The sequence below is a fragment of the Chenopodium quinoa genome, unplaced genomic scaffold, assembly GCF_001683475.1.
Source record: "Chenopodium quinoa cultivar QQ74 unplaced genomic scaffold, ASM168347v1, whole genome shotgun sequence".
In the NCBI taxonomy this organism is placed as follows: domain Eukaryota; kingdom Viridiplantae; phylum Streptophyta; class Magnoliopsida; order Caryophyllales; family Amaranthaceae; genus Chenopodium; species Chenopodium quinoa.
Window position 1 is genome coordinate 4,174,502 of NW_018743389.1, and position 24,552 is coordinate 4,199,053.

General features: G+C 36.6%; 3 protein-coding genes across 3 annotated transcripts; 1 reads left to right on the forward strand and 2 right to left on the reverse strand.

The window, feature by feature from the left end:
- Window positions 1–293: 293 nt before the first annotated feature.
- Window positions 294–4,490, reverse strand: LOC110738506. Its single transcript, XM_021918918.1, has 4 exons — window positions 4,145–4,490; window positions 2,328–2,529; window positions 491–568; window positions 294–393 (listed from the first exon to the last, which is right to left on the reverse strand). Exons 1-4 carry the CDS (start codon window positions 4,488–4,490, stop codon window positions 294–296), a joined length of 726 nt encoding a protein of 241 aa, XP_021774610.1.
- A 9,100-nt stretch (window positions 4,491–13,590) lies between these two features.
- LOC110738455 (WD repeat-containing protein 3-like) lies at window positions 13,591–20,644 on the forward strand. The gene is made up of 12 exons (XM_021918862.1): window positions 13,591–13,987; window positions 14,503–14,718; window positions 14,888–16,039; window positions 16,335–16,457; window positions 16,692–16,873; window positions 17,012–17,243; window positions 17,340–17,549; window positions 17,859–17,987; window positions 18,137–18,205; window positions 18,929–19,051; window positions 19,784–19,834; window positions 19,938–20,644. The coding sequence occupies exons 1-12, from the start codon at window positions 13,751–13,753 to the stop codon at window positions 20,112–20,114; spliced, it is 2,901 nt and encodes a 966-aa protein (XP_021774554.1). The 5' UTR covers window positions 13,591–13,750; the 3' UTR covers window positions 20,115–20,644.
- Window positions 20,525–22,795, reverse strand: LOC110738456 (expansin-A32-like). The gene is made up of 3 exons (XM_021918863.1): window positions 22,477–22,795; window positions 21,464–21,770; window positions 20,525–21,105 (listed from the first exon to the last, which is right to left on the reverse strand). Exons 1-3 carry the CDS (start codon window positions 22,640–22,642, stop codon window positions 20,790–20,792), a joined length of 789 nt encoding a protein of 262 aa, XP_021774555.1. The 5' UTR covers window positions 22,643–22,795; the 3' UTR covers window positions 20,525–20,789.
- Window positions 22,796–24,552: the final 1,757 nt, after the last annotated feature.

Genomic DNA, 24,552 nt, shown 5'->3' on the forward strand with positions numbered 1-24,552 from the left:
TAACAAGTTTATAATAATCATTCTTAAAAACAGATATAAGCCTATGAGGCTATGATTCACAAAGCAATACATGTCTAGCTCCATATCAGAGTGCACTTAGATTTTGGTACCATTACTTCAAAAGAAAGTCTATAGTAGGATAACAATACAATTGACCACTTGGTACTAACATTCAACTCTCCAACTCTTTGAGTGGAATAATAACAATAACTCACATGTCTAGACTGTCATGGATGATCTGCACTAATGTTCGAATAAAATCTTAAATGAAAATGTACAAATCTACTGCAGAATTAAGCAAAATATCGTTCACAATCACAAGCAGAACTTAACCAATCACATTCTTTCTTATACACAGCATATAACAACCCATTAATAGGCAAAATCACATATCTGCACATCACAACACACAGGAGTGAAATCAACACGCTCACAATCACAAACAGAACTTTCACCCAATCACACACCTATACACAAACGAACAACTTACTGTCCAATTATAGGTTGTATATATAAACAATTTCTACGGCAATACAAAAGCAAGGAAATCACATTTCTGACAATCAGACTAAATACATCAATAAAATGCAGCAAAATTAGAAAATTATCATAAAAAATAATCGAATAAAATACAAAGTTTAGAAAATTTGATGATGAAATTGAAAATCGAACACAAAGTGATAAACTAAGCCGAAAATCGAGCACAAACTGATAAACTTAAAATTAAAAAATCAAACACAATTGAGAAAAAATAAAGCCGAAAAAATCGAAATCAAATTCAAAAAATTAAGCCGAAAAATCAAACACAAATTGAAAATAAAAAATTAAGTGGTAAAAAATTTAATAAATTGATCAATATACAATGAAAAGATCGATTAACGTAGAAAAATTTGATGATGAAATTGATGAGCTCAGAATGCCAAACGAAGAAATTAAGTTGAATTATAACATAATTAAACTCATATGAAACTCGATTAAGAATGAAATACCTAAAATAAAGTTACGAAACTTACAAAATTTGCCAAAAATTACAAAATTAAACAAAAAAACAGAAGCAAAGTACTCAAAAAATTACACAAATCGGAAACGAAAAACTCAAGAAATTACTCAAAAAACAACGATATGAAGAAATTATGAAAAATGCAAATTAATAACTCAAAAAACAATAAAAAAAATTAGAAACGAAATACTCAAAAATTACACAAATCAGAAACGTAAAACTAAAAAAAAATGCTAAAAAAACATTGATTAAAAGCTAAAATAAAGCAAAATTATAAACGATTTCCTTAGATAGATCGTAGACGATATTAGGAACCAATTTGATGAAGAATCGAATCAATTACAACTATGCATTGGAGAAGTAGTATGAAGTTTGAGGAAGAATGTAGAAATGAGGAGAGAGAAACTAAAAGGTTGGGAAAAAAACCCCTACGGTAGGATAAGATGAGTTTGAATCTATGGTTAAGATTTTGTGTTTTCAGCTTTACTTAAGGGTAGTTTTCACATGATCCAACTCCTATATATATATATATAAAACCGACTTGGGCCAACGGATCTAAATAGAACAAATTGGGCCTACTAATATATTAAAGTAATCAATTCTATAAGGCTATTAAAATGTGGTCGATTATATTTTACATGGTCGATTAATATTAAAGTGTGGTCGATTATATTTTAGGTGGTCGATTATATTATATTAAGCATCTTTCACAGTCGTTAACTTGAATTGCATAGAATACATCATACGATACAACACAGAAAAGTTTATAATCATATTACATATCCAAATTACAAAGCATTATTGACATAAAGCTAAAACAAAGGTAAATATCGAGGTCAACAATACACAACCATCAATACTTAGTATACTAAAAGGAACAACAAAGACACGCCGGGCACGGTTATACTGTGTCCGATATAACAGAACACCAACCAATGTCATTGTAGATAAGCAGGTCATCATTAGGAACAATATCGATTTGATGAGACGGGTCATAATGTTGGTTCGCATCAAGATTTCGTCTTACCTAATAGGAAGGGAAGGTACCTTGTTTTGGCCCTTCTTGGTAGTGCTTGGCTTTTTTAATCCGATTTCAACAAAGTCCTTACTTTTTAGGAAGAGGGTCTTTTAACTCGGTTTCACTACCAGATAGTACTACCAACATTGGTTGACTTAAAAATATTGTTGCTGGATTGACAAGCTTTTTACGGATGGCCGAGTCCCAGAAACTTCGGAACTTGGTTAGACTAATGGACCACTTTCGTTTGGGTAACTTAAGGCTATGGTTTGATCTAGCTTTCTCTTCGTGCATTGCTTAATAACATACCCCAAATTTTCGAGAGTTGTTAACACCTTGTCAACCGTTTCATCGTTTACCATAGCTGCCTCTTCACATATTGGTTCAAATGGATGGATAAATTTGTTGTATCTTATGACCTCGGCTGTCTTATTTGGGTCATGGTACCACACCTTCACCTGTGTGTGCTTTCTTAGTATATCCTTATGCCAACGACTAACAATGTATCTTTCTGGAATGTCAAACACAAGATTCAGATCAAGTATCCTCATTATATACTTACACACACTACTAGAAAACAGCCAATCAACGACGGAAAAAATCCGTCGGAAAACCCTGAAATTCCGTCGGAATGCCCATTTCCGATGGAATTCCGTCGGAAGGCACCATCGCATTACATGTCGTAGGAATTTCGCGATATTCCGAGGGAAATTCCGTCGGAAAGGTCCATTCCGACGGAATAGCTTCTCTCAGAGTCCAGTTTGACTTAAATGGATATTCCGCCGCAAGATTCCGACGGACCATTTTCCGTCGGTACAGGATAGGTTCCGACGGAATTTTCCGTCGGAAGGGGTCCACCTTCCTACGGAAAATTCCGTCGAAAAGTGCTTTAATAAAACCAAAAAAAAGGGGTTTCCACCACACCCACCACCCCAGCACCACCACACCTGCCTTACCCATCCCCTGCCCCCCCTACGCACCCATACCCCCTGCACCCCTTACCCATCCCCTGCCCCCCCTACGCACCCATACCCCCTGTCGCCCAGTCACCACCCACCAAACGCACACCACCTACCACACGCACCCACCACCCCTGTAACCACCCAAACCACCACCGTACCATCCAAAAAACATCAAAAAATTCCGACAAAAACCCGGATCTTCCCACCATGCAACCTCCAACATCCACCACCACCACCATAAATTTTCAAAAAAAATACCGAAAAGAATAGCAAATTAATTTAAAATAAAACAATGTACATACCTTAATTCGACCACACAAAACCTCGAAATTGGGTTTACGAGGTCAAATTCGACCATGAAAACTCTAGATCTAGAGTTTTCATGGTCGATTTTGACTTGAAAACCTTGTGTTCTTGATGTTGTTGATGGCGAAAATGACGGAGTTTGACTTGAAAACCTCGAAATAGCGTTTTTGGTGGCGTTGGTGGTGTTGGTGGTGTTGTTTACCTCAGCGTTGGTGGTTAGTGAAGAAGAACGAGAGAGGAGAAGAGGAGGGAGAAGGAGAACGAGAGGGAGAACGAAAGGGGGGGCGTAGAGGAAGAGAAGAAGGATGGAGAAGGAGAGGAAAAGAAGAACGAGAGGAAGAGAAGAAGGAGAAGGAGAGCGTTAGAGAAGGAGGATGAGAAAAGGTGAAATGAGGAAGTCAGGAAGAAGGAGGAGGAAAGAGAAAAATGAAAATGTGAATGAAAAAGAAGGGGCGGCTGGTAAGTGGTGAGGGTCTCAGGGTTTTATTTTATTTATTTTATTTTATTTAATTATATTTCGACGGAATATTCCGTCGGATATTTAAAGTTCTGACGGAATATTCAATTCCGTAGGAAAATTCCTACGGACTTTATTTCCGTAGGAAGTTTGATGTTCTGACAGAATTTTCCGTCGGAACCTTCCGACGGATTTTATTTCCGTTAGAAGTTTAAAGTTCCGACAGAATATTCCGTGAAAAAGCCTATATTTTTTTACGGAAATATATTCCGTCGGAACTTTCTTACAGAATTCCTATGGAGTAGAAAATCCGTCGGAATATCTGAATTTTCCGACGGAAATACATGTCCGTCGGAAACTGTCCGTCGGAATTTGACCTATTTCTAGTAGCGACATGATACCGTGCGTTTCAAATTTGCGGCAATCACACAAAACCTCCTTGGTGTCCGTGTTGAATGTTGCACTATAAAACCAGCGCCTATCAGTGATTACATCCTCACTCATTCCTTCTGGGACTATCCAAACACGGTCCTCAAGGACATAATGAATTAAATTGGTTGATACCCAAGTCTCCTCACGTGGATAACAATACATCATTCTGGTACACTCCGTTTGGACCTCTTGAAACTTTGTGTCTGTGTATAACTTCTGAAATTCCTTCTCAATCTTAAATCCACTAGCAAGTCTCCTAATATACTTTGAGAACTTTGCATTCGCATCAGTCTCATCTCGTACACGCTTCTCCATAGCTTTTGCAAATTCTGTGGGAATTCAAAAAAATTTGTGTGACGGTTGACAAAACCATCAAAAAAAACTGTTAATACTCTCAACTCTTTGTGTTGTCTTCATTCTAACCCAAAAATATTCCTTCATGAATGCAGGTACCCACATATGTCTTTCCTTGTACAGGCTCTCGAGCTAATCGTTGCTTTCCAACTTATACTCAGTAACAAGTGCACACCATCCATTCTCAAACTCTTCTAAATTAAAGCTTTCATATACAACGACCTTTAGCTCGTTTTTGAATTCTTGATACCTGGATTACAACAAAAGCCTATTAGCATAAAAATCATGAGGTACAAAAAATTAAGCAGGATGTTATGTAATATTTCCAATACATATGCATAAAGTATATCCTTGCACCATACCTTTCACATTTACCAAGTTTTTCCGGTATTTTCCTCATTATGTGCCATATGTACCATCGATGCCGAGTTGTCGACATCACCTGCTCCATGGGTTTCTGCATAGCAGCTGCCTGATCGGTGAGTATTGCGATCGGTGCTTTGTTATTTATACATTCCAACCTCTATTTGAATATCCATAGAAATGTGTCGCAATCCTCGCGAGAAACCAAAGCGCACACCAACAAACTAAAATTGATTATCCGTGATGATTTACCCAAACAAAATTCATAAAAGGAAGATGATACTCATTTGTCAGATGAGTTGCATTGAAACAGACAACGACCTGACTACGAGCATCAACCCACAAAACATCTTTTAATCGACCATCGTCATCTAGACGTTGTGCATGATAAAAATTTTGGTTCTCTGATTGCATTTGTTGAAAATACATCATCATCGCAGCTGAATTTCCACCCACCATCTTCAAACCTTTATTTGTACACATCATGTTAAAGGTCTTTCATGGTCCATGACATGGTATCAGTTCCATTTCCTTCCATAGCCAGACATCCATGAATTTAAGAAACCGGAACCCCGTCATCAAAATAGTTTAACAACTTAGCTTCTTCCTAACCCTTGAAGTACAATGCTTCATGCGATACTCTTTAACCAACTTCACCTTACCCGGTGTCGGTGTGTGGTTCAAATGCTCCAACTCTACCTTCTTCAATACCCACTCGCGTTCACGGTTGATACTAGCATAGATCATTCCTTTCCATTCACATTTTTTAGACCTCCTCTTCCGTCGGCTTAATTCAAAACTACACCACTAACTACTCCACCGGAACCACACATGTCCATCACCTTTACCCTCTTCTTTGCTTCCCTCTAAGCCCTCATGTCAGGTCTCTCCTAACACTCACATTTCCATGTTGTGACAATACAGTCTCTCCCCTCACCCTTAGAGAACACGCCCTGGACTTTGGTTATTCTAAATCCCTTTTGTTGAGCACATTCTTTGTAATAAGCTTCTACATCTTGCCATGTCTTAAATACCATTCTAGTCTTAGGAGACTCCACATATGATATTATACTAATGTGGTTGCTAGCTACAATCGTTTGCATCGTCTCAACTGTTTTAATTGGGGATAAGTATTGCCTTTATTGCAATGGGACGGTCTAGGAGTACTAATCGAAGGTGGTTATTTCTCCACATAAGGAATAATCAAACCACCATGCAAGTCTGCACATTCATCAACATGATCATGTTGATTAGAACTTATCTCTGCACATAATATGTTAATCTTGAATATCAATGGGCCCGGCTAAAAAAAGAGTGTAATCAGGTTTTGTGTTAATTATGAGGTTTTATTTACCAAAAAAAGTATGATGTGTGATCACATGGTGACATGGCAATGTAATAATAAGATTGTGATACAATCGAGCAAAGAAAATGACAAACAAAATTGAGTAAGGGAACAAATAATGAAAAGAAAAGTTGAGTATTTTTGAAATTTCAATTAGTTAATAAGTGAAAAAATATAGATATGTCAGTTTTATCAAAGTGTTCAAAAAGGAAAGAAATGAAATGAAAAACATTTGAGACGCTTGAAAAGGAAAAGGAAAACGAGAATTATAATGAGATGTCCATCTGTTTCAAAATGAATGTCTAAATTTGAATGAAACATTTGCCAACAATATAATATTTTTTTTGGTGTTTAGAGAGCCACAAGGACGGACGATGAGAATCGATCCCAAAACCACTTGCAACTTGGAGGGAAGCTTTAACCACTTGAGCTATCTACCTATCCCTCACTCTCGCCAACAATATAATTTGACCAATAATATTTTTAATTTTCAATAATTATAGTAAGAAGAATTCAAAAGCTAGTGTTGGATTCTAGAATATGTAAGGCTTATGAGAGTGCTCCAGGGATTATGAAATAAAGGATGGAAAGTCAATGTTGTCGGTTAGTTTGAACAAAAAAACTTGCATCTGTGGAGCATGACAAAATATCAGAATTGCCTTGCAAGGATGCAATAAGAGCAATAATGTGTGCTAGAGTCCTAGAGAAGACCCTCACAAGTATACTAGCACCTGGTACTACGGTCCGGCGTACAAGCAGACATACTCTCATACCATCAACACAATACCCAACAATGAGAATTGGCCTTATATTAACATGCCCACTATATTTCCACCGCCACTAAGGAGAGGGGTTGGACGACCATCAAGAAATAAGAGAAGGGAATATGGTGAGAAAGTTAAGAAAAGGGAAAAAAGATCAACAACTATCAAATGCACTAATTGTAAGGAATTTGGTCACAACATAAGAACATTTAAAGGTGGATTGACTGCAAAGGAAAAAGCAGCACAAAAGCAAAGTGTAACAGCAAGTAGTGGGGTTGGAACAAGTTCAGAAGGTGCCAACATGAAGAGAACACATGAAGAAGATGCATTACTAAAGCCTGAATTAATTTTCGAGATATTATCACTAATGTTGACAAATTTCATGCATATTTTATTTAGTTTTGGAGATTTACTTAATTTTAGATATTATGCTGACTGATTTTTTAATTTTTTAATTTTTGAGATTTTTTTTGTTGTCAGATTTTATTTTAGGAAATTTTCACTTTTGCTACCACCAAAACACATGTGTTTCACTTTTGCTACCCCTTAAATTTTTTTTTTTATTTTACTACCACCTAAAAGCACATTTGTTAAAATTTGCTACCAATTTACGGATTCAGTTACTATTTCCATTAGTGAGATCCAGCCACCCTCAATGTCACCTTGCGGCCACCCCTCCCTCCTTAGCCACCCTAACTGCCTCCCTGTCAGCCACCCAAAAAAAAATAAAAAAAAAATGTTGAAAAATCAGCTGGCTCTTCTTCCTCCCTGCCTTCTTCTTCTTCCTCCCTTTCCATTATTTTGGCTGCTCCCATCAGCCATCCCTACCTGCCGGTGGCCGGCGCCCCAAGCTTTGGCCACCAGTCCACCACCCTAACAACCACTTGCCCCCTGAACTACATCTTGCCAACGCCACCTCCACCTCAGTCACGCCAGAAAAACCCTATAACCACCCCCAAAAACCCAACCTCATCCCCGAAAATTCTAAACCCTAACCCTTTCTCTTTCCTTCCTCACTCCTTCCTTTCTCTTTCCCTTCACTCTCCATTAATTCCGATCCCCTCCACCCTCTTTGCTGCTGCTGCTTCACAAGCTGAATTCCAAGGTGGGTTTCGTAGTGTCTCGGGTTCCATGGTCCCTCCTTATTCTCTCTCGTTAAAGGCCAAAATCGGGTGTCCTCTATTTCTCTCTCTTCGTTTTCAATTTCCGGCCGCCGCCTACCCTCTCTAACACCGAATCTCAGCTCGCCCCCCTTTTTCGATTTCTAGGTTTTCGGTGTTTTAGGTTCTGGGTTAGGGGTGGCTGTTTTGGGTGGGGGGGTCGATTCAGGGTGGGGGAAGGGGAGGGGGCCGATTCCGGTGGGGGGGTGGGGAGGGAGGGTTGTTCTCCGATTTCGGGGTGGGGGTTGTGGCAGCGAGAAGGGGATAAGGGAGGGGGTGGGATGCGTAGGTGGAGGAAAGGGAGGTAGATTGGAGCCATCGGCACCGGCAGGGGGAGGGTGGCTGACGAGAGCAGCCAAATAATGGAAAGGGAGGAAGAAGAAGAAGGAAGGGAGGAGGCAGCTGGTTTTTTTTTTTTTTATTGATTTATTTAATATTTTTTTTTTTAAAATAAACTTAACGGAACTCTAACGATTTCTGTTAAGTGGTAGCAAATTTTAACAAAGGTGTTTTTGTGTGGTAGTAAAAATAAAAAAAAAAAAAATTAAAGGGGTAGCAAAAGTGAAACACATGTATTTTGGTGGTAGCAAAAGTGAAAATTTTCTTTATTTTATGCATGCTAGAGATGTAATGTATTTAGTTATATTTGGCATTTGCTTGAAAGTTCATAATAACTAGTATGTCTGACTTTCTTGTGAATTAGGTGCATTGGTTGAACTAGATTGTCCTATATCTAAGACATTTCTTAGTCAATTGGTTTATTAAAATGTACTACTCCTAATTATATTGTTGGTGAAGATTATACTAATTAAGAAGGTGTATAGATTTTCGTGCAAAATAAAATTATAAAACATGGATGAGCCTCGTTTTAAGGCTCTAGTTCCAGACTTGTGACATGCAATGTCATTATGTCATCTAGCATTAATTCCTTACAATTTGTTTAAGGCTTAATGTCATTTAGTTATCTAAAAGGTTGCACAACATCCCCTAAAAGCATAATAAGGCTGCATCCATAGTGTCCTCCGCGGCCAACCTGTGGTCAGCAGCCAAACTCCGCGGCCAACCTGTGGTCAGCAGCCAAACTTGCCTGCCTATACGATCTACGCACTTGCTCCTCCTCGCCACCAATGGCGTTTCCAAGAATTTTTTATTATGGGTTCGAAGTTTTGGAATGTAAGATAATATACTCCCTTCGTTGTTTCTTATTTGACCTAATTTGACTTTTGCACTATTCATACTCACCTTTGATCGCCTTTTGTGATTTATACGTAAGTTGCGTAGGTTTTTATTTAAATCATCTCAATATATCTTATCACAATATCTATTGATTATAATTTAACCTTATTAGGAATTAATATATTGATTATAAGATTTATGTATTGGCAAACATGATGAATGAAGCAGGTCAAATTAAAAAGAATGAAAGAATTAGTTATCAATTACAAGCTACAACCATAATTTGGGGGTGACAACGTGCCATTCATGCAAATTTACAATTAAAATTATTAAATAAATCCAATGACTAAGTAAAACAAGTGAATAACAATAAAATTAAATAAGCTAGCTAAAAAGAATATATATATGAATGATTGAATAGAGTTATATAGTGAAATTTCAAGGTAAAATGATGCGGAAACGGATATGGGTTAAGGTGTTTGGGTGATGGGTTATGCGTTTAGGCTAGGTGTTTCTGTGGGAACTAGGTAAGGAAAGAACGAAGTTCTTGACAACGAGGAACTCGGGGGTTGATTAGCAAGGAACACTCGCAATACTAATCAAGGATAAGTATGGTTAGAGTTGAACACTCACTCTACTAACCATAAACAAGCTAATCCCGAACACTCCGGATTAAACTCACAAACTCGAATCCACGAGTTTAAGCTAAACTTGAATCCACAAGCTTAAAACAAATAAGACATAAAATATCTTGAATTGTTGTATTTCATTAAAATGTTTGATAGATGAATGAATTACAACCTAGCATAAAACTTCCTTTTATAGGCTAAGGAAGTAGCTAGTTACATTAATTAACTATTAACTAACATAATTAAAAAGGAACTTTAAAAGTCACCAACAAAAAACTCAAAAAGTCACCAGGTATACTCAGCCCTCATGTGTAACGTTTCCCTTGGAAATCGTCACATAATAAAGACTAGTAACTGCCGAAGTTCCTTTAGGTGAGTTCCTGAAGGAACTCGTTGTAGCTGCGTCCAGCTTCTTCCTTGTAACAGCTGACTGTTACAGCTTTATTACATCAACTATAAACTTAGCTAATTACTCCTAACAACTGAAAATTAAACATATAATTAACTAGTAATAAAAAGCAATAAAACTAAGGAGTTTTAAGCTCCAAGAGTGGCGTCCAAAAGGGTGTGTAACATCCCTCTTAAATGCCCATCAAAACCGAGCGTAACCTCCTCTTTATTCCCTTGCTTTGGCTGCCTCCTAAACAGCAAGTATCCAAGAAGATCCTTTCCCCAAAGCAAAGAAAGAATCCAAGGCATCCAAGTAAACACCTTCTACGCCTAGTCATCTATCCAAGTCAAGCATGACTTGTATAATGACGAAGCAACATCAAAGCCCATGCGTTGCACTTTGTCTAACTTGGACCCATGAACGAACAACCATGGACAATAGGAACTTGATCTTTTTGGACCCTTGAACGTGTGTTTGGCCCTTTTGAATTGTTAAGTTCATTGGCTTGTATGAGTTCCGGATCATGGATCAATTCCGGATCATAAAATTATATAAATGATAAGTAAAAAGACATAAAGGGAAAGAGGGTTCGAACTCAACCCCTTTGAAATGAATTTGGTTTATTGGACAACTCACCAGCAATGCAACAGAGCAAAGGTTTGATCCCGCGCTAGTGTGTAAGGAGCAAGTCTTGCACGCGGGCCTTCGACCACTGATCTATCTCCGCCTTAATAGATATTATAAGCGCATAAATTAATACTAAATGAAGCCCGTGCGATGCACGATTTATTTGTATTTTTTAAAATAAATATTTTTGTATTATTATTTTATTGGTTGTACGTAGTAAACGTAATATATCATTTAATATTTTTATTTTAAAATAAATTGTGAATTTCCTCTCATTCTTTATGTATTTAGAAATTTCTAATATCAAAAAATAATGTACTATATTTAATTAATTTAAACTTTAAAGTCGTTTGTGTCGAAAAAAAAAAAAAACTTTAAAGTCTCATTCGCCAATTTTGCTTATGTGGCATTTAAATTATTTTATTCTAAAAGAATTTATAAATCTCTTATTTGATTGGCTATAACTAAAATTTATCTCATACATGACGCGTTAAGAAAATTTTATCTCATGGCTCTCTAAAAACTCGGGAAAAACATCCTACTGAACCTACTGAACCCATACTAGAATCGCCACTGCTTGCCACGACCATTGGGCACTTGGTGCTGTCTAAAAGGTTGGATTTTCAGTATCCAACCTTGTTTGGTGTTGTGTTAATCATTGTTGATTTTAATTAGCTTATACCTTTCCAATGTTTTTTATGTGTTGTAGTGGCTGAGAATTCTTCTGATAGGCATTTTCTTTCAAATTTGACGGATATGAGGAATTTAATTGCAAAAAAATATGATGTTCAGGGATAATATGATTGATTTCAAGAGATGGGATATTCATTTGGAGAAATATTTGAGTCGGGTTTGGTCTCGAGATCAAGATCTCAATGCCACCAAGAAAGAAGAGTGAGTTGTGGAGGTGTTGAATGTTTTTTTTTAATTATTGATTTAACTAAGGGGTAGGTTAGTAATTAGATATTTTACCAAAAATAAAATAAAAAATAGATATTTAATGATTTTTTTTACGGTAAGGAAAAGGGTCCTTCCGGGCCAAAACCTTTCACAGGTCCAACCCGACCCGAATTAGCGGGCAAGACAATTTGGAAGTGGGGGGGAAGGGTAAGAGAATCCCCACCACAAATTGCCTCTAGTGAGGTGACAAACTTTACCACTATATATTAATGATGGGTTAGTCATTAAATTAGCTAATTGGGTCACTATGTATATTAATAAAATGTAGGGTGTCACTTTATAGAACAAATGTTTTGCCCTGCCACCATATAGAATTTTTTATATAATTTAATAGTCAGATTTGCAAATTTCACCACAATCTTCCAAATCCCCAATGCTCAAATTCTATTCATTTCACCTTTTTATTTTATTTTATTTTTTTTTTTTAAAAAAACACCAATAACTAACTTTGTAATGTTTTCTTTTGCTTATAATATATCTCGTGCATTAGCACGAGTATGCTCTATTTTTGAAACTTGAGGGATACCGTATACAATTTCCTATAACTTATTTATAAAGTATAAATGACTAGATATTTGATGTTAGATTTCGGGAAAAAAAATCTCAAATTGGAGTGTTTACCATTGATCAATATATATAGAGTTTACAATACTAATTCTATTCAAGTTAGGAAATTTAGTACGATAAGGATACAAAATATACACAAGTATTTTAATTTGCGACATATATATTATCGTAAATATAATTAGGGCTGAGCAAAACTACCCAAAAAACCGAAAACTTGATCCGTAACCGTTTCAAAAATTAGGTTACCCGATCCGATAACAATAACGGTTCGGGTACCCGTTCCGATAATTTGTTATTGGGTATGGTTATTAAGTATCATTTTAAAATTAATGGTTACCTGATTCGATCCGACTAGCAATTTTTGTTTTTTTCCTACTTAAATCTATTTTTCCAAAATCTAAACTCTTACTTTACTTCATAATCACTTTATAATATTAATGATTAGTGATATTATTAATAATTTGGTCAAGATCATGTGGTATTGTTGTTAATTAGTGTTAAACCATATCATAATAACTACATTATTAAGTTTAATTATCATTATTAGATATCTTTTGGATACCCGATAACCGATCCGGAAATTCGGATACCCGAACTTATCGGTTTGGTTTATGGATATTACTTTTAGTGATATTGGTTATTGGTTACCCAAACCGTAAGTACTAACTGTATGGGTACCCGTCCCATGCTCACCCTAAATATAATACTCCCTCTGTGTTTTAATAAATGTAACACTTTGACCGGAACATAGTTTTAGACAATTTAATTCACTTAAATAAAATAAGAGGTAAATGGGGTTGTTGGAGTATTAGAAAATTATAAAAGAAAGGTAGTGAGGTTAATAGTTTATTGAAAAGTAATGAATGTGAGAGGAGATAAATAATAAAAAAAATGTAGTAGTAGTGGGTTTAGGTAAAAACCATGAGAGGAGAGAGATATAATATAAAAATGTAGCTTTTTGCCAAAAAAAAAAAAAAGTAATGTAACACTTATTTAAATACAATCGCATTTAAAAAGTGTAACACTTGTTAAACATGGATGGAGTAAGTAGTATCTAGTTAAGAGTTATCAATTGAATACTCACAATTAAAGTTAAAACCCTGATACCCCAAACGCAAAATCCCTAAAACCCTTGAATTTTACACAAACATTCAATTTGTCAAATTCTGAACATACAACAGAAAAGGGCCGACAAGCAAAGCTCCAACCGAAAAACCCTTTCTTTACTCGCCGGAAAAAATGGTGAAGTCGTACCTTCGCTATGAGCCGGCGGCAACTTTCGGGGTGATTGCTTCATTGGAGTCCAACATCAGCTACGACAGCTCCGGCAAGTTCCTTCTCTCTCCTGCTCTTGAGAAGGTCGGCGTTTGGCAGGTTCGCCAAGGTGTTTGCTCCAAGACACTCTCTCCTTCTGCTTCTTCTCCTGGTCCTTCTCTTGCTGTCACCTCTATTGTCGCCTCGCCGGCTTCCGCATTGGTAATTACCCTCTTTCTTTCTCTTTGTTTGTCATTTAGTTTGTGTTTTTGAATTGGGTTTTGGTGGATTTGAGAGAAATGTTATCTGGGTTGATTTTGTTGGTGATTTGTTGTTCAGTTTGTTTTTCAGTTTGCTGAATGAAATGGTGTTTTATTAGGGAAATGTTGATGCTTTTGATTTGGGTTTGTTGTTGGAAGAAATGGGTATTTTAGTTGAGTTGCTGTAAGATGATATTTTGTTGTTACTTAATCGAATGTAGCGCGTTTCGCCAGTTTATAAAAAATGCCAAGTATGTACGTAGGAGCTATGTCTTGCTAGTATGATATTGATGGCAATTAAGGTATAAGAAGCTTGAATAAAAGGCAGGGAACAGGATGGAATTCGAAATTGTTGATGGGTATTCACCGACTTATATACCCTTTGTGGGAGGGGGAGAAAATGAATGTGTTTAGCTAATCTGATTTGATAGTTTTGTTCTGGGGGTTCTTCATTTTTGCTAATTTTTGTTCCTTCAGGTGGCAGTTGGGCATGCTGATGGCAGTATAAGAATATGGGATTTGAGTAAGGGAACATGTGAAACAACATTGAATGGACATAAAGGAGCTGTGACTGCTCTTCGTTACAATAAGATTGGATCGATGTTAGCGTCTGGTGGAAAAGATAATGATATTATCTTGTGGGATGTGGTTGGCGAGACTGGCCTTTATCGTCTTCGTGGGCACCGTGATCAAGTTTGTACATCACTCTTTTATCTATTTTTCTAAAGAATTGGTACTTCAGTACTTGCTTATGTTTGTTCTTTTGATTTCTTTTGAGAAATGATATGCTTTTAGTAGTTTGATAGTCTATGTAAGCATTGATGTTTATGTATTTACCTTGTTGGTGTGTTACAATGTTTAGGTGACAGATCTTCTTTTTCTTGATTCTGGGAAAAAGCTAGTCAGCTCCTCAAAGGACAAGTTTGTTAGAGTTTGGGACACAGAGACCCAACATTGTATGCAAATAGTTAGTGGTCATCATAGTGAGATTTGGTCTATAGATAGTGATCCAGAGGAGAGATATGTGGTCACAGGCTCGGCAGACCTTGAACTTCGATTTTACACCGTAACCAAGCATGATTTGGGAGATGGAGAAATAGGTAGTTCTGATCATAAGGAGTCTGTAGACAACGATCTTTCATCAGCTCGTAACAAATGGGAAGTCCTGAAGTACTTTGGGGAAATTCCGAGGCAGACTAAAGACCGAGTTGCAAATTTAAGATTTAATAAGCTTGGTAATCTTTTAGCATGTCAAGTGGCAGGTAAGACAGTGGAGATATTCCGTATGTTAGATGAGGCTGAGTCCAAGCGCAAAGCTAAGCGCAGAGTTCATAGAAAGAAGGAGAAGAAAGACAAGAAAGAGAAGAAAGAAAAAGATCCCTCCAAAAATGTGGCTGAGGGTACAGATATTGGAGATGGAAAACACACTTCTCTAGAGGAGAGCAATCCAACTATTGTAGTCTCTGATGTCTTTAAGCTTCTTCAAATTGTAAGGTCTGGAAAGAAGATATGTTCTACCTCTTTCTGTCCAATCAATCCAAAGAACTCCTTGGCCACAATAGCCTTGTCACTGAACAATAATTCTGTAGAAATATATTCCATAGAAAGTGATTCAAGTACACAGACACTGGCTATTGAGCTCCAAGGTCATCGTTCTGATGTTAGAAGTCTTAGTCTCAGCCCGGATAACTCTCTTTTACTGTCAACAAGTCACAATGCAGTGAAGATTTGGAATCCAAGTACCTGTAACTGTCTTCGAACTATTGATTCTGGCTATGGACTGTGCAGCATGTTTGTTTCTGGTGACCAGAACAAGTATGCACTTGTTGGGACTAAAGGTGGAAAGATTGAAATCATAGATGTTCCCAGTGCTACATGTGTGGAGGTAGTGGAGGCTCATGGAGGCTCTATTCATTCAATTGCTAGCATGCCCGACAAAACTGGTTTTGTTACTGGTAGTGCAGACCACGAGGTTAAGTTCTGGGAGTATCGCCGATTGAAGAAGTCTAGTCACGTGAGTCCTCTTTGCTCTTCATCTTTTCCATTCTTACCTTAAAATTTCATCTTGCCCATCATGATTTGTCAGTTGTTATCTTGATAAGGACTTTAGGTGTAATAGCACTTTTGGATAAATATTCTGTATGTTTTACCTTAGTGCTCTTTGTTTTTGCTGTTCTTGCGTATAATTTTATTTGTTATCACAAACATGTGTCTGCGACTGAATAAGTTACCCTGTAGTGTATATATTTGTGCAAACCTAGCTGCCTCTTTTCTTGTTTGAATATAGAAGTTGCTATTCTTACTCACAGGACTTGGAGCGCTTAACAGTGTCTAATGTGAGGACAATGAAAATGAACGATGATGTTTTGAAGATTGCACTGAGCCCAGATGCAAAGTATATTGCTGTTGCGTTGTTAGATTGCACAGTAAAGGTCAGTTTGCCCTGATTCTTTCATCTGCTTGCATTTCTAAGTGCAAGCGTACATAATTATTTTTACATTGCTTATCGGATAGGGTATAGGATGCAATTACATCGTTACCTCTTCTATGCTTTCACGTTATCTATTGACTTCTCATTTGATATTATCACCCTTTTATTTTTATGAGGCCTTCCCTGCCTTATTTAATCATTTGTTATTTTTTCTGATGTGTGTGAAATTTTTTAGGTCTTCTTTGTGGATACACTGAAATTCTTCCTTACACTATATGGTCACAAATTGCCTGTATTATGTATGGATATATCATCTGATGGGGATCTGATAGTTACGGGGTCTGCAGACAAAAATTTGAAGATTTGGGGTTTGGACTTTGGTGACTGCCACAAATCGATCTTTGCTCATGCTGATAGGTACTTATCTTAGCCTTTTTTTTTTTTTTTTTTTTTTTTTGAAGTAACTTATCTTAGCCTATTTTGACAAAACACACAAGGCATTTTATAATTCCCTGGTGGTTTACTTGACTAATAGTCCTCTTTTTCCTGTGGCAGTGTCATGGATGTGAAGTTTGTTCCTAATACTCACTATGTATTTAGTGTTGGGAAGGACCGGCTTTTGAAGTACTGGGATGCTGATAAGTTTGAATTGCTTTTAACTGTTGAAGGACATCATGCAGAGATATGGTGTCTTGCACTCAGCAGTCGTGGTGATTTTATTGTCACGGGATCTCATGATAGGTCCATAAGGCGTTGGGATCGCACTGATGAACCATTTTTCATTGAGGTACTCCTCCATATTGGCCACTTTGTCTGATGACGAGCCTTCTGGAAAGCTTTTAGTTTCTTTTTATTAATTTACTGTCATCAACATCTTTTGCAGGAAGAGAAAGAAATAAGGTTGGAGGAGATGTTTAAGGCTGATCTTGACGGTGCATTTGAAAATAGACATGCCCCGAAGGACGAGCTTCCTGAGGAGGGTGCTGTGGCATCAGCAGGAAAGAAAACTCAGGAAACCTTAACTGCAACTGACTTGATTATTGAAGCACTGGATTTGGCAGAAGCTGAAACGAAGCGTATTGCTGAATATGAGGTAATTGTACTGTCAATGATGTGTTGATTAATTTGCATAGTGATCATTCAAAGTACATAAAATCTTGCGTAGCAAAACATTTGCATGGTTGGTTCACTGGCTATGCCCGTGCTAAAAGGGGATCCACCAGCCATAAGATGAGCTGTATGCCAAAAGTTACAATGTCAAATGGCTTTTTTTTCCTTAGTGAATAGCTTTCTTTGTATTTTCCCTTTCCTATGCGTATCAGTGAGTGATTTTATACAGAATTTCAGGGGAAAAAAAAATTAATAAATTAAGTCATTTGATTTATTAAATTGTGATGTACAGGAGGAGAAAACAAGGGGGGCAATGGCCAAGTTTCAGCCGAACATACTTATGCTTGGACTTTCACCCTCTGATTATGTTCTTCGCTCAATTTCAAATGTCCGACCCAATGATCTGGAGCAGACTTTACTTGTACGAACACATCTGATTAACTTTCAGATCTGCAGTTTATATTCTAATATTCTGATGTTGAATATTTTCACCTTCACCAAAGTTTGCGGTTGTTGGATTCTGCCACTGGGTATATGGCTTTCTTAACCTTCTTTTTGAATTGATTGCAGGCAGTACCATTTTCTGATGCTCTAAAACTTCTTTCATATCTGAAAAATTGGACCTCAAATTCTGAAAAGGTCAGATCTCATTCATACTGATATATTCCTATTAGATTGTTTATATCTCATGTTATTGAATGTTTTTTGTTTCTTGGGTCATTTTTGCCCATTTTGTTTATTTATTTTTGTTGTTTTATTTCAATTTTCCCTGAAATTCCATTAATATTTTAGACTTAAAACAGCAGAACAACTTAAAGAACATTTTTTTGCTAATATTAAAATGTTTATCTGTGGGTTGCCCATTGTTTTTTTGCTAATGTGTATTTTACTGCCTAGTTATATTTTTGTTTTTGCAGTTGTACATGTATATGTCAAACAAGGTTATTGACAATATTTTCTGTTTCTAAGTTTATAAAAATTTTGTACAGATTTTCTTAATTTTTTTTTTCTAGATATGGAGCAACTGATACTATTTCCTTAAATGTTCATTGATTGATTAACCCCATCAAATTCATCATTGTGAAGAAAAGAGGACACCAAAGGTATAAAAGAAGATATTAAGTCTTGTGATCATGTTAAGTGCCCAATAAACAAATATCTATTCTTTTCCTCTTCATACACACACACACACACACACACACACACAAGTACATGCTGAACGTACTTGATGGTACTTGGAATGTAATCATGCATCTTGGAACTTTGGAAGTATTTTTCTCTGTTTGTTAACCTCTTTCTGTGAGGTGGTTCACATTGGAAGTAGTGAGGATCAAGCATTGACGCCACACATTGCAAATGCAGGTTGAGCTCATATGCAGGGTTGCAGTTGTATTGCTGCAGACACATTATCATCAGTTAATTAGCACACCTTCAGCAAGACCAGTCTTGACGGTTCTTAAAGATGTCCTGCATTCAAGAGTGAAGGTATCCTATGATCTAATGCTGTTGATTCCTGCAAGATTTTTTGAATGCGTTATTTTAGTGGGCTCTTAGCTTGCAATTCTTATTTTCATTCTGTTCACATTTTTGTACTCAAGTATGGACACAATATAGTTTAACTACTGATTGGTGATGAATAAACTCAGTCCTGGTTTTATCAATAATTAGGTATCTGATTTGTGGCCACCTAACTTGGGTGGTAAAGGTAATAAAAATTTGCATAGCCGTTGAGTTCCAACCTTCTCGTATATGTGCTGCTTGTAGCCAAGATGAGCAGTATAGTGACTTTTGAGTGTTTTGGGAACTTTTATGATGCCTTTTTCAGGAGGTGAGGCTTCCCCCTTTCCCTCAGGCTTGCATACCACCATCGTTTCCTATGCATCACTGACATAGCAAACCGACCTGACCCCGACCTGAACTTGACCTGAAATCGACCAACTTGACCCGAAAAAAAAGGGATTAAGATTGGTTACTTTTTATGATTTGACTAATTTACTATAGACCTGAATATGACCCAACCCAACGTAACCTGTCTCAGCCCGAACTGAAAGACTCATCACCCAAATAACCCATTTGGCACCTTTGTATATGCAGAGCTATCATCTTTCCATTTCTATGGTATTTGGACATTGAGAGTTTGAGATAATCTGCTTTATCCTCTGGTTATTTGTTTCTTCCAAGTAAATGATGCTGATCAATATTTAATTTATGTATCAGGATTGCAAAGATACTCTTGGCTTTAACCTTGCTGCAATGGACCATCTCAAGGTATGTATACACGCAATCTTATCTGTTGAGGTCATCATTATACAGACAGTTGTGCAACAAGCATGTCAAGCAAGGAAACTAATTCTTTCATGTGCTATTTCAGCAACTAATGGCTATGAAGTCTGATGCACCTTTCCGAGACGCTAAATCAAAGTTGCTGGAAATCCGTTCACGACTTGCAAAACGAAATGCTGGAAAAACAGACACGAGAGAGGAACGGAAGAGAAAAAAGAAGCAGAAACAGGGAAGTGATGGGCATGCTTGGACTGTTGTGCGATAAGAGCAGGGTTAAGTCCGGTAGGAAAGTGGCGAATGCATTTGTGCAAGGTTAATTAACCGTATGCCCCTCTGAACACTCAAGAATTCTTTGGGCTATCCTATGCTGTATGGGGAATGTTATGAACTGAAGACATCTCTTTGCATGATTTTCTGATGTGATGTTAAGGAAGACGGAAAATTGAACTTGGCACTGATGATTTGGTGGGTTTTTGGTCAACATTGAGTTTGATACCATACATATTGTACTGGGAGCTTTAAGCCTTGCATGACAATCGGACTTGTGGGGTTTGTGCTTATAATACACAAATCTATTCACCTGCATTTGTGTTTTAGAGGAAATCACCCTCAAAATGGAGTAATGCGAGTGACACAGAATTGAAGTACTGCATAAGTATATGCACACGCGTATTCTTCTTCAAGCCTGAGTTTTATTTATATTCAGTTTTTGCTTTCTCACTACATGAATTCATGTCATCGTGTATATATTGAGATATTGAAGAGTTTTGGTGCTAAATAGAGCATATATTTTTTTCCCCTTTCCCCTTTTCTTTATTTATTTAAATTTTGCATGCAAAGTTACAGCTTTAGAGCAGATAAACTAGTGATTATATATCAGCATCAAACTTCAGAAGGAATTTGGTGTTAGCTGGTGAAGAGCGTAAGCTTCGAGCAAAATTTATCTGAAGTTCTTGCCTTCGTATGTCTGACCAAACTGCCAAGTGTTTGGGACAACATGCCATGAAGTAGACTTCTTGCCATCGCTGGTTCTGACTCTGAAGGTAATGGACTGCCCTACGTAATTGTCATCGCTCTCCCAGTTTTGGCCCCAGTTGCGCTTCATTGGTTTAAATGGCTTACCCTTATCTCCCTTTATCATTACGCTTTCTACATCCCCTGCACCTGCGACATTCCATATCAACACCAGCAGGTAGTACGGGTTCGAATGCGGAGATATGCTGAAACGGATTCCTCCTGTTCTTATGCATGGAACCCTGCATGTCATGCATAAAACATTCGATTCAGTTACTCTGATTCTCTGATCTGTTAGTTTTGCGATATGGAAGGGGGGGAAAAAAAAAAAAAAAAAAGAAAAAAAAAAAAATTGTGGCAAGTCATGTATCAACTTTTCAGCTTTACTAACTAAATACAGTATATATATATATTTTTGGGGGGCGAAATAAATCCATGTTTGAAAGTTCTCAAGCAGATTGATTTCTCTGAAGTTCTGTAAATCATTTCCTAGCTCATTGCTTCATGACTAGCTGACTTAGAGAAAATGCAGCATTATGAGGAGTTAGGATAGTGTGACATATAGTTCCGAACAAATGGAGTGCTTCATGATTTACATACCTGCGGTATTTAATTGGTACAACGCCAGCCTTGTACTCGGCAATTTGAAGAAAGGCTGGTTGAGTGAGATCAAAATGCTCCTGCGGAGGGCTGCACCACCCTCCGTCAGGGCACCAGTTGTTGCCGGTAATGGTGATGGTAGATGCACCAGCTTTGCAGCCCTTTGCAGGCTCTTCACAACTGAGCTCATAGCAAGAGCCACAAGCTGCTCCATTGTTGAACAATGCTGTGCTTATAGCTGCAGTTTGCACCCCAAACCCCCCTTTGCCTTCTTTGGTTGTTATATCTCCATATCCACATGCTCCTTCTGTTTACATTCAAATCCAACTTTATTCAACTTTGTGCACTTTCATATACTCTATGCAGATGCATTCACCCCTAGAATTGAACTTTTAAATAAGACTAATAGATCTTGTTGGGCCGTATATAAATTATAAACTTGTATTGGAGGAGAGTTTGACCACATACAAGTCCAATATGATTGTTCCAAAAACCAATTTATAATGGGAGTGGTAGCGTGATAATAAATTTTTTCTCTATTTATTTAATGTGAGACAAATAACGTCAACTCATACGTGAGTTATGTTCCTTTTAAAAAAAAAATTACTTGCATTATTAAGAATCGTAGCCTTAATATACAGAGTATATAAGGCACTATAATCTTTTATTTTGAAATATTAAAAATAATTTTATATTGAATTGGTGCTAACTTTCATTTTCCATTTCAAAGAGAGAGACAGAGTCACGCCACACATATATTTTCTTAGGAAAAGGTTGATCATTCTCATATTGCTATTTAAATTCACCATGCATGCGTAATCTATGAACATACATGCATATGTACTCAATGGAATCTAGCTATGTAATTTATTAACAATAACAATAATGGTGACATGACTAAAATAATGCTCCCATCTCTATAAGTTCTTTATGCTTTGTTTTTTTAATACAATTATTGCTCAAATAGGAAACTTTTAGAGATGGATAGAGTAATAATATGGAGAAGTAATTACCAAAAGTTCCCGAGCCATCTGAGCCACCGTAAAAGGTAGCCCTACCGATTCTCCACGGACCAGGCCGGAAGTTTGGCCTCTTGGCATGAACATTAGAGACAAATACCACAAGAAATAACACCGCCAAAATGATGCCAAGAAGAGACGACTTCATGGTTGATGGCATAGGATTTTTTTACCCGTAAATGAGGCAAGGATGGTTGAAATAGCTTCATTTGCTATTTATTTTTCTTGTATTATGGTTTCTTTATATAAACGACACTTAAATTTTGCTATATTAAGCTATATTTAGTTAAAACAACACATTATTGGTAAGGATGTTTTAGATCAGCCTTTGTTTGACCATTATTATTGCTGTCTATCTAAATTTAAGCGTTTTCATGCATTACCGAAGTTTGAATGTAGAAATTGACAATTTATAAAATTCAAAATAGTTTTGAGCAATGCTTGGATGAATTGTAATTATAAATAAGCAAAACTCTAGAAATGAACTGGTTATATAATGATAATATTTTTTTTTTGTTTTGTTTTTTTTTTTTTTTTTTTTTTGGACATAATATAATGATAATAGTTACAACACTGCTTAGATGGCACTTAGACTACCATACAAGTAATGTGCAATAGGTGTTCTACGCAACTACCAAAGATGTACAACAATTGTTCCATACTATTAAATTCTGTAATTTTCGAAAGAAAAAAAATGTGTTAGGTGCAAAGAGATGGAAAAGGAAGGAGCATAATAAAGAAAAAAGGAAGAGAAAAAAAAAGAAGAGAGAGGAACCGCAAAAGAGAGAGAAAAAGACAGTCGAGAATATGTATAACTTGTTGGTAAAAACTACAGTGTAGAAATTTAAAAACAGAAACGAGAAGAGTAAAATATATGTTCCATTAAATTTTTTTATTTGCAAGACTAGAAGATTTAAATAGATCTAATAAATGACAATGTAACATAAGATATTTTGAAAAATTTGTCAGAAAAGACCTTTTGAAGTGGTCATTTTTGCGACGAAGGACCTTTCTATATATGAAAAAAGTGGCTAAGTAGAACCTAAAAAGAATTATTATTATTATTATTATTATTATTATTATTATTATTATTAACAAAAACCTACAAAGTCAAACAATTGTTATTATTATTATTTATTTATGAGGAGGGACATTTTTCTCGGATTCCGACCTTTGACTATTATTTTCCGATGTTGACGTGCCAAGCTTGTGACATAATTTTTTCCTCGGTTTTTGTCCCTTCTCCTCCCTAACCACCATATTGACCAACCCACCATCATTTCACCGCCATTCCACCACCATCCCACTTTTTAGTGAGTGGTTCTTGGTTGCGGGAGGCATGCATCGGTGATTTGTATTAAATAGGAAAAGGTGAGAAAGAGCTGGGGTCAGGGAGGAAGAAGAGGCATGGGTTATGGTCCTCTAGGGTTTTGGTGTGGTGGTGGTGGGTGGTGTAGGAATGATTGTGGGCACGGTGGTTGGAGAGGCAAATGGGCGGAAAATAAAGTGAAAATCAAGTCACGTGCTATACACGTGAGGGTCAACTCCGGGAAAAAAGTAATCAAAGGTCTAGATCCAGGACAAGCTCCCTCACAAAAAAAAAATCTTCATTTAAGGTTCTACTTCCACTTCTTTTATAAAATTTGCAGTCACAAAAAACTACTTTAAACGAATAAAAGGTCATTTATTTCTGACAAATTCTCCCAAAAATTTATTCATAAAAGATTGATTCGTTTAATTTTTGCATTATGTTAAACATTTATATAAAAACTTAGGGCAACGCTTGAAGGAATTACTAGTTTAGAACATGTTTTGATGGATATATCCCATTTCGACCTCACATAAATTAAATGAATTAGAACTTGGCTGAAATAAACTTTCTTATCAAAATATATATAGCTTTATTACGCCATTAAGAATTAAACTCAAATATTGTAGTGACTGAGGTGCATAATTTATTTCGATGAGCGTGCATATTAACTAAATGCATGTATGTGCAACTTGTTATGACTCAAATATGATGTGCATAACTTTTGAACAATTTTGATTTCCCAAAGTAAAAGAAATCAT